Genomic DNA, 17,104 nt, shown 5'->3' with positions numbered 1-17,104 from the left:
TGTCCTTGGAAGCCTATCTTCTACACAGGAAGATAAACATAGGCGTGTGTAAAACGAGCCCAAAAGTTGTAGGTGCCTTGAATAAAAATAAAGGAGGGTAAGAGGGATGAGGGGGGGTTTCCCTGGTAACTCAGTGGTAAAGAATCTGCCTGCCAAGTCAAAAGACTCGGGTTGGATCCTTTGGTCCAGAAGATGCCCTGGAGAAGCAAATGGCAACCCACTCCTGTATTCTTGCCTGGGAAATCCTATGGACAGAGGAGCCTGGTGGGCTATAGTCCATGGGGTCACAAAAGAGTGGGACACGACTTAGCGACTAAACAACAACAAAAGTATAGCACCTTATCCTATACAGAGTGTCCCATTTGTCTTCCACACCTGTACACCATAGCACAGAGGTCTTATATCGCCCATGCCTGTGACGAAGCAGAAAGAGATGGGGAGGAGGGGAAGAGGTTGCCAGGGAAATGGGTTCACTCAAATACTGATTGCAGTTCTGTTCCAACACCTCCCCAGGGACTGCTTTCCACAACCCAGTAGGGCTCCACTGAACTTGGAAAAGATTAGAGTCAAGAACTGGTTTATTCAGTCACTCTCTGCCACAGTTGAACTCTGGGTTGTCTTCTCTGCTCACCCAGAGAATCAGCTTGTTCTGAGTGCCTCATCCCAGTATCACTTTCTGGGCCAGAATGCCTCTTGCTGTAAGTTATATAAACATCAGACTTCGAAGTGCCACTTTAAATAATCAGGGTTGCATTTTATAGGAATAGAATCTAGGACACCTAAACTTCTAAATCTCTAAACAGTTTCTTCTGTAATTGACATATTGTCACACAGGTGTGATTTCATGGCCATCCCATAAAGGTGTTATATATGAGTACCTTTTATAGTCATGCCAAAGTAGCAATTTGTTATACTCTCTTCCTTACAGAAAGCTGGTTTTTGTATTTCTGAACCCATAACCCATTCTTTGAAGATCTCCAATAGTGGTAAATCTTCATCTGTGCAGTATCCCATTGGGAGAATATACTACTCTATCCATTCTACTATAGATGTGCAGTAGTTTTTAATGTGGAGGCAATTGTGGATAGTGTATTCCAGAACACATCTATTGTATGCATTTCTGTTGGGTATATTTATCAAAGAATGTAATTACTAGGTCATAGTGTGTATGTATATTTATCTTTAGAATAATAGATACTGCCTAAGTATTTTCCAAAGGAGTAGTACCAGGTATACTCTTATCAGAACTGAACGAGAGTTCTAGTTGCTTCATATCCTTGCCAACACCTAGTATTTTCTCCCCCCCCCCCCCCCCTTATTTCAGTTTAGCCCTTCTAGTTGTTGCGTAATGGTGTTTTGTTGTGGTTTTATATTGCATTTTCCATACTAATGATGTTAATATCTTTGCATATGTTTATTGGCCATCTAGATATCCTCTATTGTGGTATGCTTGTTCAAGTCCTTTTCCATGTTTCTGCTGCATTGTCTTTTCCTTAATGATTTACAGAAAATCTTTATTATAAATATGAATGTGTTGTCAGACATATCAGATATCTTTCCTCACTTTATGGGTTGTCTTCACCCTCTTAATGGTATCTTTTGATGAACAAAAGTTCTTAATTTTAACATAGTCCCATTTATCAATTTTTTTCTATGGTTAGCTCTTTTCTGTGTCCTGTTTAAGAAATCTTCGGCTACTCCAACATTACAAAGATTTTCTTTGTTTTCTTTAGAAAGATTTATTATTTGACATTTCACATTTAAATCTAGCATGAGATGTAATCAAGACCTATTCTTTGCCACTTTATGTCAGTGTCACCTTTGTCACATATGTGAGCCTACATGTGGAGTCTCTGTTAAGGGGGTTAAGTCTATGTGTGGGGATTATTTCTGGACTCTATTCTGTTCCGTTAATTTGTTTCTCTTTCTTTTTGCCAATAACACACTGCCTTTAATTATCGTATCTTTACAGTAAATCTTGAAATCAGGTAGTGTAATTTACCAATTTAATTCCTCTTCTTCAAGATTATCTTCGCTATTATAGGTGGTTTGTATTCCCATATCAATTTTAGGATAATCTTGTAACTTTCTGCAAAAATGCTACTGTGTTTTGGTTGGGATTATGTTGACTCTGTACCAGTGTTTCTCAGCCAGAGTGATTTTTACCCTCCACAGGACATTTGGCACTATCTGGAGATGTTTTGGTTGGTCCTCTTAGGGGAGTGCTCCTGGCACATTGGGGATGGGGCCAGAGATGCTGCTCAACATCTGACAATGCACAGACAGTCCTCTACCAATAAACTGTCCAGTTCAAAAGTGTCAATAGAACCACTGTAGAGAAATTCAGAATTAACGTAATCAGTGTTTCTTTGTGTTTCTGTCTACCATCTTATTAAGTATTTGTCTTCTGTTTGACTCACTGGTTTTGCTTCCTTTTTTTCTCATTTTTCACCTTCCTTTGGATTAATAAAAAATATTTATTATCCGTTTTCATGCTATTCATGGGGTTCTCAAGGTAAGAATGCTGAAGTGGTTTGCCATTCCCTTCTCCAGTGGACCACATTTTGTCAGAACTCTCCACCATGACCCATCTGTCTTGGATAGCCCTGCATGGCATGGTTCATAGTTTCATTGAGTTATACAAGGCTGTGATCCCTGTGATCATTTTGGTTAGTTTTCTGTGATTGTGATTTTCATTCTATCTGCCCTCTGATGGATAAGGATAAGAGGCTTGTGCAAGCTTCTGATGGAAGGGACTAGCTCTAGGGGAAGCTAGGTCTTGCTCTGGTGGGCAGGGCCTTGCTCAGTAAATCTTTAATCCAATTTTCTGATAATGGGTGAGGCTGTGCTCCCTCCCTGTAGAACCAGACATGGAACAAGGTTCTATGGATCAAGGCTATGGTCTTTCCAGTGGTTATGTATGTTTGTGAGAGTTGGACCATAAAGAAGGCTGAGCCCCTAGAATTGATGCTTTCAAACTGGTGCTAGAGAAGACTGTTGAGAGTCCCTTGGACATCAAGGAGATCAAACCAGTCAATCCTAAAGGAAGTCAACCCTGAATATTCATCAGAAGGACTGATGCTGAAGCTCCAATACTTTGGCCAACTGATGCGAAGAGCTGACTCATTGGAAAAGATGCTGATGCTAGGAAAGATTGAGGGCAGGAGGAGAAGGGGGTGACAGAGGATGAGATGGTTGGATGGCATCATCGACTCAATGGACATGAGTTTGAGCAAACTCCAGGAGATGGTGATGGACAGGGAAGTCTGGCATGCTGCAGTCCATGGGGTCGCAAAGAGTTGGACACAACTGAGTGACTGAACAACAATGAATTTATTTGTCCCATTTTTACTGCTCTCTGAACTTGTTAGGAACATATTCTTTTACAGTTCTTTTGGAATTTACCCTACAGATTTCAACATGTTAGCTAATACAGATTTCTTTTTTTAACCACTTCCTGGTACTACTAGTCTCTTAATATCCTTATCTCCTTTTACACTATCCATGCACCTTTTGTGCATTATTGTCTTGCATTTTACCTTCAATTTTGAAAGATATTTTTGTAGAGTGTAAAATTCAAGGTTAGCAGTTACTTTCTTTCATCACTTTAGAGATGTCATTCTGTTGTTTTGTGGATTTCATCATTTCTTTAGAGAAGCTATCTATCACTTCTACCGCTGTATTAGTTTTAAGATTTTTCTCTTTATTTCTGGCTTTTTGACTGTATGATGTGTCTCTGTGTTTCTCTTTGTATTGTCAGCTTGGAGTTTGCTGAGCTTCTCGAATCTGTGGGTTAATCTCTTTCATTTTGTTAGCCATTTCTCAGCCATTTGTCCCCCAGCAGCAGCCTCCTCTCAGAAGTCATGTATTTTGAGATTCCTGAAGACTGTGGTTTTGCGCATAGGACCCCAATCCTGTATGACCACATTAAAAGCATCATCGTTTCTTTTTCATCAGTGACAGCCCTCAGCCTGGGCCTCATCATAAGCGTGAGCCACATCCAGAATCAGCAAATAGACCAAAGGAAAACAAACAAACCAGCTGTTGATTGTTGACTCACCGTGACTTTCATCCTTCACTGGAGTATTAGTCCATCTGGTCTTTGTTGCTTCTACAACTATTTGATGCTTTAAGAAATGGTTTTTAAAATTTCGCTGGGTTTCTTTAGTTGTCACCAGGTATATTGGCCTGCTATCCTCTACTGGAGCTACTTGAAAGGAGAATCTGTACAGATGTTTTTGAGTGCTTTGTCATACGCCAGATGCTCTTGCGGCTTCTAGGTGTATGGTTGCCTAGTCTAAAGTAGGTAAAACAGGCACAAACAAAATAATTCAGCATGCTGAATACTGTAATAGCAGTGTATACGGTGCTAGGAGAAAGGTGAGTGTGACAGCACCACCTGTTTAGGGAATTGCAAGTTTTATCGCTTCACATGGTGCAGTTTCCATTTCAAGGGGCGAAGCAGTGAGAAATGAAGCTGATGAGATGGGCACGGGCCTGCTGGTGCAGAGCCCTGTACGCCGTGGGACAAAGGCATTTACACTTTAGGCAGGCTGCAAAGAGCAGGTGACGAATTTTAAGCATGGAAAAGAGTGATCCGGGTTTTTGTTTTAAAAAATTACTTACATGTCAGTGTGAAATGTGGATTCAAGAAGGACATACACGCAAGGCAAGAGTTGCCAAAGAAAAAACATTATGATCAGTCCAATATTAAGTAGATGGTTATAAGCATCAATAGATTTGAAAGATATTGAAGGGGAAGAACTGATGAAACTTAAGGGAAGAGTGGAATTGAGAGAGAGGTGAGGGGCTTCCTCAGTGACTCTGTGGTAAAGAATCCACCTGCCAAAGCAGGAGACACAGGTTCGGTCCCTGGTCCAGAAGAATCCCACATGCCACAGAGCAACTAAACCTCTGTGCCACAACTACTGAGCCTGTGCTCCAGAGCCTGGGAGCTGCAACTACTGAGCTCACCCACCACAACTACTGAAGCCTGCGAATTCTCGAACCTGTGAGCCGCAACCACCGAAGCGTGTGCGCCTAGAGCCTGTGCTCTACAACAAGAGAAGCCACTGCAGTGAGCAGCCCAGCCACCACAATGAGGAGTAGCCCCTGCTCGCCGCAACTGTAGAAAAGCTTGGGCAGCAATGAAGCCCCAGCACAGCCAAAAATAATTTTTTGTTTTTTTTTTTTAAAGGGAGGTGAAAGAATGCAGAGAGTCTAAGGTGTCTAGCCCAGGTGAGGACCATAACTCACGAAGGGAGTAACAGCAGAAAGAGCAGATGAGTTCAGTTTGGGACAGGCTGTAGTGTACTCACTTCGCTAGCTCTGTTACAGTTTTCGTCCTGTAATCTGAGAACGTAGTTCCTGGGACCCCCAGGTTATCTTCCTGAAACTCCTGAGATGAATAAGAGAGATGCAGAACCCCAGGCCATTGCCTTCCGCCCAGCTTTAATCAGACACTGATTTTATCCGTTTTACATGCTGGGCTTCCACTTAAACTGTTCTATTTGAAGAAAGTTTTCCATGCTAAAAGGAAAAAAAGTTACTAAGCAGTGTTTCCTTCTTCATTCATCTTCCCATTTTAAGTCTGTTTCGAGTCACTTATTTGAATGGAGTCCTTTGGTAGGATGTGCAGTGCTACCCTCTCTGAATCCTTGTCTGTGACTCTTTGACCCTGATGGCTGCATCTCTTTACTATAAGTAGGGTTTGGGGGGCCACAATCCTTTATTTCTAGTCAGTAGATGCTATTCCAGTGTCTTCTATTGCAAATGAGAAGTCCAAAGCTGGTCTTTTTGTAAGTTATTTGTTGTTTCTTCCTGAAGGCATATGTGATTTCCCCCCTTTTATGTTTTAGTGTACAGGAATTTTACCAGAATGTGACTAGATGTGTATCCTTCAGTCTTTCCAATCTCCAGGTAAATCCTTTTGCAGCTCAGGCAAGTGTTTCAGTTGTTTATTTGTTTTAGCTCCTCCATCTGTTCTTTTTTCTCCTTCTAGAATTCCCAGCTATTTATCTGTGGGTTCTCCCAGATCTGTCCTCCAAGCCTCACATTTTCTATCTCTTTGTATTTCTGCTCAGTTTTAAGATAGCTATACTTGATCTTCCCAGCCACTAATAGGATTGCAGTGAGTAACTGTCTTTTAAAAAAATTTTTTTAGTAAGTTGAGCTTTCTTGGTATGGAAAGACATGTTTTTAAAATTCTAGGAAATATCTTTTTGTCTTGTAATTGAATTTCCTTATTATTGTTTTTTCAGATTTTTATCTATCTCCTTTTGTTGTTTGGGTCACACTAAGCCCTGTCTGACTCTTTGCGACCCCATGGACTGTAACCCACCAGGCTCCTCTGTCCATGGGATTTCCTAGCCAAAAATACTGGAGTGGGTTGCCATTTTTCTTCTTCAGTGGGTCTTCCCAACCCAGAGATTGAACCTGTGTTTTCTGCATTAGCAAGCGGATTGCTTACTGCTGAGCCACCGGGGAAACCTTCTATCTCCTTTAGTTCTGTTTCTCCAAGGTTCACCACCTCAGGGGTGCTCTGCCTGCCTTTCCTACTCCTGACCTCTGTGTCCCAGTAAGTGGTTACTTCTTTCATTCTGTTGTTACAGTTCTAGTACCTCCGAATCATCGGTGTGTGAGCTGGTGCTGATGGAGTGTTGGTAGTCCTCGGCTTAGCTTCCTTAGCTTCTGGCATCCACACCTGGCATTTTGCTAGCCTGGATTAGGGAGGATTTGAGCTTCTTCCCTTCCCTGGCTTCTTGGAGGTCACAGAGACCAGGAACCTCACAGACCAGCAGTGCCCTTCCTCTCTTGGAACTCTGGGGACCAAACTTACGCCAGCCTAATCGTTGTCGCAGAGCCCCCTGCTGACCCCAGGGGAGAAATCCAGGACCAGCCGTCTCTCTGGGCTGAGCAGGTTTTGCCCACACCCACCAAGCACCACTTGCCTGGCAGCTGTATTGGGACAGGGAGAAGCAACAGACACTTTTATTTAAAAAAAAAATTTTTATTTGTTTGGCTGCCTTGGGTCTTAGTTATGGCATGCAGGATCTTTATTTGCAGCATGTGGAATCGAATTCCCTGACCGGGGACCGATCCCAGGTCCCCTGCATTAGGAGTGTGGAGTCTTAGCCACTGGACCACCAGGGAAGTGCCAGCAGACACTTTCTTGTCATCGTCTGTTCAGAAGCCCCCAGCAAAAAGAGAGACCACCAGGCTCGGTGATCTCTAAGCCTCCATGCCTGCCTTTTACAGCCACGCGTATTTATGGCCTCCAGCTTCAGCCCAGTCCTCAGTACCCTGGGACCACACTTTTATGTCTTCCCAGCATGCTTTGCTTTCCCCAGAGGGAATACTGGAGACTTTTATTTCTCTCCTCAAGCCCTCTGTTTCCCCTCCTTCTTGTTGACTGTCAGCCCATGACTTTGCATTTCCCCTCATAGAGAAAAAGAGCTTCTCTTGTGTAAAGTTGCTCAGCTCCTTCGACTACCTGTAAACCTGTCTCCTTTCCTGCCTGCCTGCTGCCCACCTCTCCATCCTGCCCCAACCTCTCTTCTCCCATGGTCTCTGTGCTCATGTGTGCTCCTGGTTTTCCCATTTCCCTGGCCGCTTCCTTTCATTTTGTTTTGCTTTCAGTCTCACCCAGTTCTGAGTCTTCTCCTGTATTACTGGCTGCCAGGGAGTCTTTTTCAGTGAATAAAGTTGATTCAATCACCCTCTGCTTAGAACCTGTCCATGATAAGAACAGGCATAACTAGTCCATGCTGGTAAAAGTCAGAGTAATGGTTACCTCTGGGTAAGTAACCAATGGGTAGGGGAAGTGGGAATTGATTGCAAAAGGGAATGAGGGAGCCTTTCAGTGTGCTGGAAATAATTCTGTATCTTATTTTGGGTAGTGTTTCATGGGCCTCTGCATATATTGAAATTCACTGAGGTTTCTGTTCACTCCTCCCTTGAGTCTTGCCTCAAGCGTTTTCCTCCTGTGAAACCCAGGCTGCCTGTCTGAGTGTTAAGACATGTAGGTCTTCCAGGCTCATGTAGGACGGTAAGCACAGGTCTCTCCTAGTTCTTCATAGACCATGTTATCACTGTATATCTGCTTCCCTCACTGGACTGGGCGCTCCCGAAGACCAGGAACCGGCTCTTTTCCATTCCGTTGCTCCCCCAGCACCTCGTGCAGTGACTGGCACGTAGGCCCCCACTGAATGTCTGTTGAGTGCGAGTTCACTTTGTATTTGCTCTGAGCTTGGCCTTCTGTACTGAAAAGTCTCCTTCCCTCCAGCCTGCAGGATGTTTCCTCAGTGAGAGGAAGGCTGTTGCACAATGGCGGTGTTTGATACCCCAGAGGAGGCCTTCGGCGTCTTGCGTCCAGTCTGCGTTCAGCTCACCAAGACGCAGACGGTGGAGAACGTGGAGCGTCTGCAGGCCCAGTTACAAGCCGTGAGTGACTCCGCCCTTCAGGAACTTCAGCAGTACATCCTCTTCCCTTTGCGATTTACCTTGAAGACCCCAGGCCCCAAAAGAGAGCGCTTGATCCAGAGCGTGGTGGAGTGCATCACCTTCGTCCTCTCTTCAACATGCATCAGGGAACAAGGCCTCCTCCAGGAGCTCTTCTCGGAGCTCTCTGCCTGCCTGTATTCTCCCGGCTCCCGGAAACCCGCGGCTGTGTCCGAGGAGCTGAAACTGGCTGTGATCCGGGGCCTCAGCACGTTGATGCACTCGGCTTATGGGGACATCCTTCTGACTTTTTACGAGCCCTCCATTCTGCCTCGCTTAGGATTTGCTGTATCTTTGCTGTTGGGTCTCGCAGAACAGGAGAAATCCAAGGAAATTAAAATGGCTGCCTTAGCATGTTTACGGGTTCTGCTCTTTCAGTGTGACTGCCAGGACCATCCCTGCGCCTTGGATGAGCTTCAGCAGAAGCAGCTGGGGGATCTGTTTGCTTCCTTTTTACCTGGACTCTCCACGACCCTGACCAGAGTCATTACAGGAGACTTCAAACAGGGGCACAGCATCGTTGTGTCTTCCCTCAAGGTCTTTTACGAGACAGTGAGTTTCATTATGGCCGATGACCAGCTCGGAAGGGTCTCAGAGGTCCCGGCGAAGCCTGCCGTGGAGCGCAGAGTAGCGGAGCTGATGGTTCACAGGGAAGCCAATTGGGTAAAAAATACTGGTGACAAGTTGACCATCCTTATTAAAAAGATAACGGAGTGCATTGCAGTCCACCCACACTGGAAGGTCAGGCTGGAGCTGATAGACTTTGTCGAGGCCCTCCTCTTGAAGTGCAGTCGGTCACTGATCGAGTCGGCTGGTCCCCTTCTGAAGGCCCTGGTGAGTCTGGTAAATGATGAGAGTCCTGAAGTCCAAGCCCAGTGCAATAAAGCCCTGAGGTGTTTCGCAGAAGAGAAGGTGGTGGTGGGCAGCAGAGCCTTCGCTGACGTCCTGTCAGAAAACCTGCACTCCCTGGCCACGTCCCTTCCCCGCCTGATGAGCTCCCAAGACGACCAGGGCCGGTTCTCTACTCTCTCCCTGTTACTCGGGTACCTGAAACTCTTGGGCCCCAAAGTGGACTTCGTCCTCAACTCTGTGGCCCACCTCCAGCGCCTTTCCAAAGCGCTTATCCAAGTTCTGGAGTTAGACGTGGCTGACGTCAAAATTGTTGAAGAGCGGCGCTGGAACTCGGAGCATCTGAGCGCTTCTCCAGAGACTCCAGCCGCGCGGCCCTGGGCTCCAATGCAGAGGAGATATTTCCGCTTCTTCACCGACGAGAGGGTTTTTCTGCTCTTGAGGCAGGTTTGTCAGCTGCTTGGTTTCTATGGGAACCTCTACTTGCTGGTGGATCACTTTATGGAACTGTACCACGAGTCCGTGGTGTACCGGAAGCAGGCCGCCATGGTCCTGAACGAACTGGTCGTGGGAGCTGCTGGGCTGGGGGTGGAGAACCTCCATGAAAAACACACTCCAGCCGACCCGGAGGAGCTGAGGGAGATTGTGACCTCCATACTTGAAGTATACACGAGCCAAGAAAACTGGTATTTGGTCACTTGCGTGGAAACTGAAGACGTGGGAGAGGAGCTGACGATGAAGTGGGCGGGCCTTCAGGCCCTCGCTTCTGGCGCACACCCCTGCCCGCCTACCTCTTCTCCCGCGTTCTCAAAGCCGAGTCCCACCATCTGCTCCATGAATAGCAACATCTGGCAGATATGCATCCAGTTGGAAGGGATCGGCCACTTCGCACACGCACTAGGGAAGGACTTCCGTTTGCTCTTGATGTCAGCCCTCTATCCAGTACTGGAGAAGGCTGGGGACCAAACCCTGCTCATCAGTCAGGCGGCCATCGGCACCATGACGGACATCTGCCAGGCTTGTGGCTATGACTCGCTGCAGCACCTGATCAATGAGAATTCCGACTATTTGGTGAACGGGATCTCTTTAAACCTGCGTCATCTCTCACTGCACCCCCACACCCCGAAGGTCCTGGAAGTCATGCTGCAGAACTCGGATGCGAGCCTGCTTCCTTTGGTTGCAGATGTGGTTCAAGATGTCTTGGCCACCCTGGACCAAATTTATGATAAGAGAGCTGCGACTTTTGTCAGTGTCCTGCATGCCCTGATGGCAGCATTAGGTAAATTGAGAGCCCTTTTTAATGCTGATGGGAGGGAAGGACTAGTATCCTTGTTTGCTGCATCTTGTTTTTTGTTTGTTTGTTTGTTTGTTTATTTGTGGTTATGCTATGGAGGACATTCTTTCATTATTTGTATAGTTGGTTATCTGATCCCACGTGTTATGCTAGGGTTCCATTGCTTATGCTCTTATGCTTGTAATAGTCTCTTCTATCCCAACAGGCTCAATGCTCCTGCTCTATCCCAGGGATATGAACCCTGCACACTAAATGTAAATGTTATTTTTATTTTACAGAGAAGGAAAACTAAAGTTCAGTGAACTCCTACTTAGCTGAGGTCACACAATTAATAAGGCAGAAAGTCAAGATTTATGATGATTTTGTTCTCTTCAGTATACCAGACTGCTTCTGACAGTATTTAGAGTTAGCAGTATCTTTGCTAATGTAGAACAGAACTAGCATGAATTATTCAGTCCACAGATAATCCAGAACAGTACTGTCCAATAGAGCTTTCTATGATGGTGGGGATGTTCTATATCTGTTCTGTCCAGTACAGTAACTACATGCAGCAAGTGTGACGGAGGGACCGAATTATTTTTATTTAAATAGCCACACATAGCTAGCGACTGCCATGTCAGAGCAGGCCTAGAAACTTCCTTTAACCTTTTAATTGTATGAGTTGGTTTGAATTTCTCTCCATCCCTTTGAACTTGTTGGGTATCTGTTGGAGGTATTAACCACCATTAAAATGGCAGAGTTTTTGGACTCTTAAGAAAAAGAATCCCTCCACTGGATAGTCCATCTTTGCATAAAAAAACAAAAACAAAAAACGAGCTATATACATGAGCTCCTTTTATCCAAAGGACATACATCCAGTGTTTATTTCAGTACTGCTAGTAGCCACCAAAGTAGGTGGAAAGGTCGCTGACCTCATTTTGTCAGCTGGCAAAGCCAAGACCACATAAGAAAAGTTTCTCAAGGAAGATGACTGAACAGGGGCAGTCCTCTGCCCTGTAGCTGATACCGCTTCCAGTGTTCATTCATGAACATGCAATGTAAATGTTCTTTAATTCTTTCATTATATAAAGGGTGGCTGTTAGATGTCAGACACTGTGCTAAATAATCAGGGTACAGCAGTGAACAAGACGGATAAACTCAAGGAGCTTTCCTGCTACTGTGAGAGGGTAACAGGAACAATAGCAGAGTGGTCATGGAGGGCTTCTCAGAAGAAGGGACGTTATTGCCATGACTCAGAGTTTGAGAAGGGCTCATCTTGGAGCTATCATGTCCTTTTCAGGGTTTTTAAGAATATTCAGCCAAGCGAATAGCAGGTGGAAGGCCTGGAGGGAAGAAAGGGCTTGGGGTCTTTGGAGAATGGGAGAGAGGTCACTGTGGAGAGAGTGACACCAGATGATATTGAAAGGGTGGGTAAATGTGAATCCCACAGGCCTTGTAGACCAAAGGAAGGAGTAGGGGTTGTATTTTGCAACCATGAAGAAGCCTGCATCCTGGGCTAGTCACTGGGAAAGCAGCGATGACCAAGGAGAACCTGGTCCCTGCCCTCGGGGAAGTGCAGCTAACACTGGCTGACTATTTATAGATTTTAGATTATGATCAGCTTCCATGGCCCAAATATTCCAGGGCCCAGACTCCTGCCCTTAGTGCTTTGGCGAACTCTACTATGTCTTAATTTGAGTTTTAAAAAATATATATTTAAAAAGTAAATAAATAAATAAAAATAAAAAATATATTAAGGCCTATTAAAAATATCCTCAGGGACGTCCCTGACAGTCTAGCAGTTAAGACTCCATGCATCCAGTGCTGGGGTCACAGGTTTGATCTCTGGTTGAAGAACTAAGATCTCAAATGCTGTGCAGCATACACACACTCATGATAGTTGTGCCTGCTCAATTGTGTTGGACTCTTGTGTGACCCTTTGGACTGTAGCCCGCCATGCTCCTCTGTCATGGGATTATTCAGGCAAGAATATTGGAGTGGGTCACCATTTCCTCCTCTAGAGGATCTTTTGGACCCAGGGATCGAACCTCCTTCTTCTTGTGTCTCCTGCATTGTTGATGGATTCTTTATCCGCTGAGTCATTGAGAAAAGCCACAGTGTGTTAGTCACTCAGTCATGTCTGAATCTTTGCAGCCTCACGGACTATAACCTGTCAAGCTCCTCTGTCTATGGAATTTTATATATATGCATCAGGGTCTTTTCCAATGAGTCAACTCTTCGCATGAGGTGGCCAAAGTACTGGAGTTTCAGCTTCAGCATCAGTCCTTCCAATGAACACCCAGGACTGATCTCCTTTAGGATGGACTGGTTGGATCTCCTTGCAGTCCAAGGGACTCTCAAGAGTCTTCTCCAACACCACAGTTCAAAAGCATCAATTTTTCAGCGCTCAGCTTTCTTCACAGTCCAACTCTCACATCCATACATGACCACTGGAAAAACCATAGCCTTGACCAGACGGACCTTTGTTGGCAAAGTAATGTCTCTGCTTTTCAACATGCTATCTAGGATGGACAGGGATGCCTGGTGTGCTGCGATTCATGGGGTCACAAAGAGTCAGACACGACTGAGTGACTGAACTGAACCAAACTGATATATATATATATATATATTCTCTCAGGAGATATCTCATTTTGGGCCTTGAAAATGGAATTGCCTTGGATTGCCAGTGTCTTTGATCATTTCTAAAGGAGGGATCCTGTATAGCACCCTTTCCTTAAATTGTAGAAAGGAAAATGAGGATGGCAAAAGCTTGACTTGAGAACATCCTAGGAAAAGCTGCGAAAGTGGGGATAGCTATTCCAGAAGTTTCAAAATAACCCAGACAACACTTGCATTTTGAATGGTAAGCAGTACTGTGGGGAACGGATCAGCCCCGCATGAAGCAAAGTAGCACTGTCTGCTGGCCTTTCTTCTTGTCATCAAATTGTCTAACGATGGTCACATTCTCTTAAGATGGGAGTGGAAGTGTGGTCTCAGGGAACTTCTGAAAGGTTTTAAAAGAACCCAGTATGCCTTTCAGGAAACCGAGTTACTATAAGCACAGCGTTTCACACTCATTGACTAAAAAGCCCTAAGGTTCCATAGTGAAGGCAAGAACTGTCAGTTAAATTACTGCTTAGCACCAGCTACTGGTTGGCTGATTATTTGTAACAGCAGCAACAACAAAAAATTGAGTCTCTTTGAAAAATGAGAAAGCATCCGTACCACACACCCTGGCCCCCAAAGAACATGCCACATCCACACACGGGGCTGCTATATCGTTTTGATGGCCGCATAGTGTTCTGTTCTGCGGCTGCACCATGATTTAAGCAGTTCTTTCTTGGTGGGCATTTTGTTTGTTCTGATCTTTTTCTCCCCACAAAAAATGCTTCAGTGAGTATCTTTGTAGATCATTTTGGACGTGTCTAAGTGTATCTGTAGTGTAAAGTCCTAAGGCAGTTGCTGGCTTAGAGAGTGTTACATTTAAGTCTCTGATAGAGAGATACAGTTTCAAATTGCTCTGTAAAGAGGTTACACCAATTTAAACTCCCATCAGCAGTATAAGAGAAGTGCCAATTTTGCCACCCCCCTCACCCACCCTGTATATTACCTGAGCTTTTTGATCTTTGCTAATCCAGTAGGAGAAAAATTGCACCTTATTATAGCTTAATTTGCATTAAGAGTGAGGTTGAGCTTCTTTTCGTATGTTTAAAACCCATTTGTGGGCAAAGACTTTTTAACGTCTGGCAGTAGCCTTAAATCTAGAAAATAATCTTCACAGCGTGTCTGCTTTCAGCACTGTAAATGCTGGGTACTGGCTTTAACCCATTGGGAATGCAGTCCTTCAGAGTACAGTAAGGACAGGTTTACATCTGGGCATGGAAGCATTGGCATAATCGATCCCTTCATGTAGGAACCTTCAAATACTGGACCAGGAGTTCTCATGTCCAGCATCTGCTCTCTGCCACTCCCAGTTACCTGCCCCTGGCATAGCCCATCTGCTATTGCTGTGACTCTTTGCAGATGCTCCTTGATGGAAAGGAGATTGTTGCCGTTGCTGTCTTAGTTGCTAAGTTGTGTCTGACTCTTTGTGACCACATGGACCACAACCCAGTAGGCTCCTCTGTCCATGGGATGTCCTAGGCAAGAATACTGGAGCGGGTTGTCATTTCTGTCTCCAGGGAATCTTCCTGATCCAGGGATCGAACCCACGTCTCCTCCTTTGGCAGGTGGATTCTTTCCTGCTGAGCCACCAGGGAAGCAGAAAGGAGATTAGCAGGTGCCAAAGGTCATCAGAGACTTTGCCCTGCTGTCTGCAAAAGGAGGACAAAAATTCAGGCTACCGGGCTTTCTTATTGTTTTGTTCTTTAAGTATGAAGTGCCATTTTTGAAATGAAGCCCTGGGGGACCCCAATATATAAAAAGAGTTTAAACTAGAGCAGTGCTGGCCACAGAAGGGATAGAAACCCTGTTCCCACACTTTAACCTGCTGTCTCTGGGTGCCCTTCCTCTTGTGACCCTGAGACATTTCTGCAGAGTCCTAAGGCTCCTCAAGGCACAGTTTGAAAACCCCTGATTCGGTACCATTTGAAGCTTATTCCGTGGTGACACATCAAAAGTATTGGAGGATCACTGACGAAGGAAAAGCTTTGGAGAGAAAATGCCAGCCTTCTGAAGCATTTTGTATCAAATACCTGTGTGAGACTTGTCAGTTCTCAAGGCTCTGCTGAACCTCTCTTCTGCTGATAAGCGATGTAGTCTGCACTCAGAATTTTGTCTCTTGTAGCTGTTCTTCAGTCTAGCATATATACTCACTCAGCATGTATTTTGAGCGTGCACTCCATGCTGGGCAGATTGGCTTTCCAGGGGTGATCACTGGACCACAGTGTCTTATGGGAGATTCAGACACTAAACAGTACATGTAAGGTAAATACAGTAACTGCAAATGGTGATGAGTTGAAATGAAAGAACGTGTCTAAGATAGCATATAAGAGACCGAAGTTGGGATGGTACAGGAGTCAAGGGATGGCTTTACTGGGCAAGTGTATTTGTATTAAGACATGAAAAGTGAGTTGGAATTAACCAGATGTGACACGGGGTGAAAGTATTCCAGACAATGAGAACAGCACTTACAGAAGTTCCCAGGCAGGAGGGCACCTGACAGATTGGAGGAACCAGAAGATGGTCAGTGAATAGGCAGCCAGGAGTGGTTGGAAGAGCAGGTTGGAGAGACAGGTAGAGACTGGATCCTGTGGGAAGCACATGGGCCATGGCAAAGAGCTTATTCTAGTTAGAAGGTACTAATGCCTATTGTCAATGACCAAGGTGATCATTATAACACTTTATTTACAGCTCAGTGGTTCCCAGATGCTGGTCATCTTGGGCAACTCCAGGAGCAAAGTATAGGGGAAGAGGGAAGTCCTTTGAGCCAGAGACCATCAAGTCTCGAGAAAGGCCTTGAGAACCCCACAACAGCCGAAGACATCGAACAGTTCGTGCTGAACTACCTCAAGGAAAAGGATGTGGCAGCTGGGAACGTCTCAGATCTTGATAATGAAGACGGTAACTATCATTTATTTTGGCTTCAACTGTTTTGTTTGTTTTTTTTTCCTTTCTTTTTGAAGCAGGTTATTGTAAAAACAATGAAACATTATAGAAAGTTTGGAAATAAGAAGCATCGTTCATAAGCCCACCATGCTAATGTAGGCATTCTCACTTTGGGTGTTGTCTTTTTCCATCCTTTTCTGTTGCAAGCCTGTTTTTATTTGATTGCAGCCACAGTTGAAATGTATGATACCCTTTTTGCATTTAGTTATATAAGAAGGAGCTCTTCACGTTGCTATGGAGTTTTCATAATTAATGTTTTAATAGCTGCTACTAAGCATCCATTCCCCTGTGGGAAGTTTAGGTTGCTTCTAGCTTTCCACTCTGATAAACAGTGCTGCAGTGTATGATTCTGTGCATATGACCTTTTCCTTCCTTTTGCATATTTCTTTATAAATCCCAGAAGTGGGATTTCTAGGTCAAGGATATGAACATTATTTTACGCCTGCCGAATTGCCTTCCAAAAAGGTTGTGTCAATTTATGCCTTCCCTTCAGCAGTCCAGGATTAATACTGGTTTCACCACAGCCTTGCCAACAACGGCTGTCACCAGTTTTACTTCTCACTAGTTCTGGTTATTTCACTTTGCATGTCTTTGATCACTAGAGAGGTCAAACATCTTTCTGCACGCATCTTTCCTAACAGTTTTTTCTTTCCTTACGCCCATTATCTTTTCATATACTTTGTCCATTTATTTTATTTATTGGTAGGAGGAGATTCCAGTGTTTTTCTTACCAACAGATATGATAAAGGAGAAGGGAGTTTAGGCTAGTTGAAACTCTGGCCTGTTGTTTTATTCACAAGCTCAATCTGGAGCTTCAGGTCACGGAAGGATTAATAAATTATTAGAATCTCCTCTGCAAACGTAAAATGCCAAGTC

The 17,104-nt window shown here is 44.6% G+C and overlaps 1 protein-coding gene across 1 annotated transcript in view; it reads left to right on the top strand.

The window, feature by feature from the left end:
* Positions 1 to 17,104, top strand: part of TTI1 (TELO2 interacting protein 1) — a 41,017-nt gene that overhangs the window by 2,084 nt on the left and 21,829 nt on the right. The window contains exons 2-3 of the mRNA XM_043478748.1: positions 8,285 to 10,627; positions 15,974 to 16,183. Of these exons, the coding sequence (XP_043334683.1) occupies positions 8,326 to 10,627; positions 15,974 to 16,183 (2,512 nt within the window). The 5' untranslated portion in view covers positions 8,285 to 8,325. The remainder of the gene's footprint in view (positions 1 to 8,284; positions 10,628 to 15,973; positions 16,184 to 17,104) is intronic.

Source organism: Cervus canadensis, chromosome 10 (genome assembly GCF_019320065.1).
Source record: "Cervus canadensis isolate Bull #8, Minnesota chromosome 10, ASM1932006v1, whole genome shotgun sequence".
Lineage (NCBI taxonomy): Eukaryota > Metazoa > Chordata > Mammalia > Artiodactyla > Cervidae > Cervus > Cervus canadensis.
This window is presented reverse-complemented; position numbering and strand designations above follow the sequence as displayed.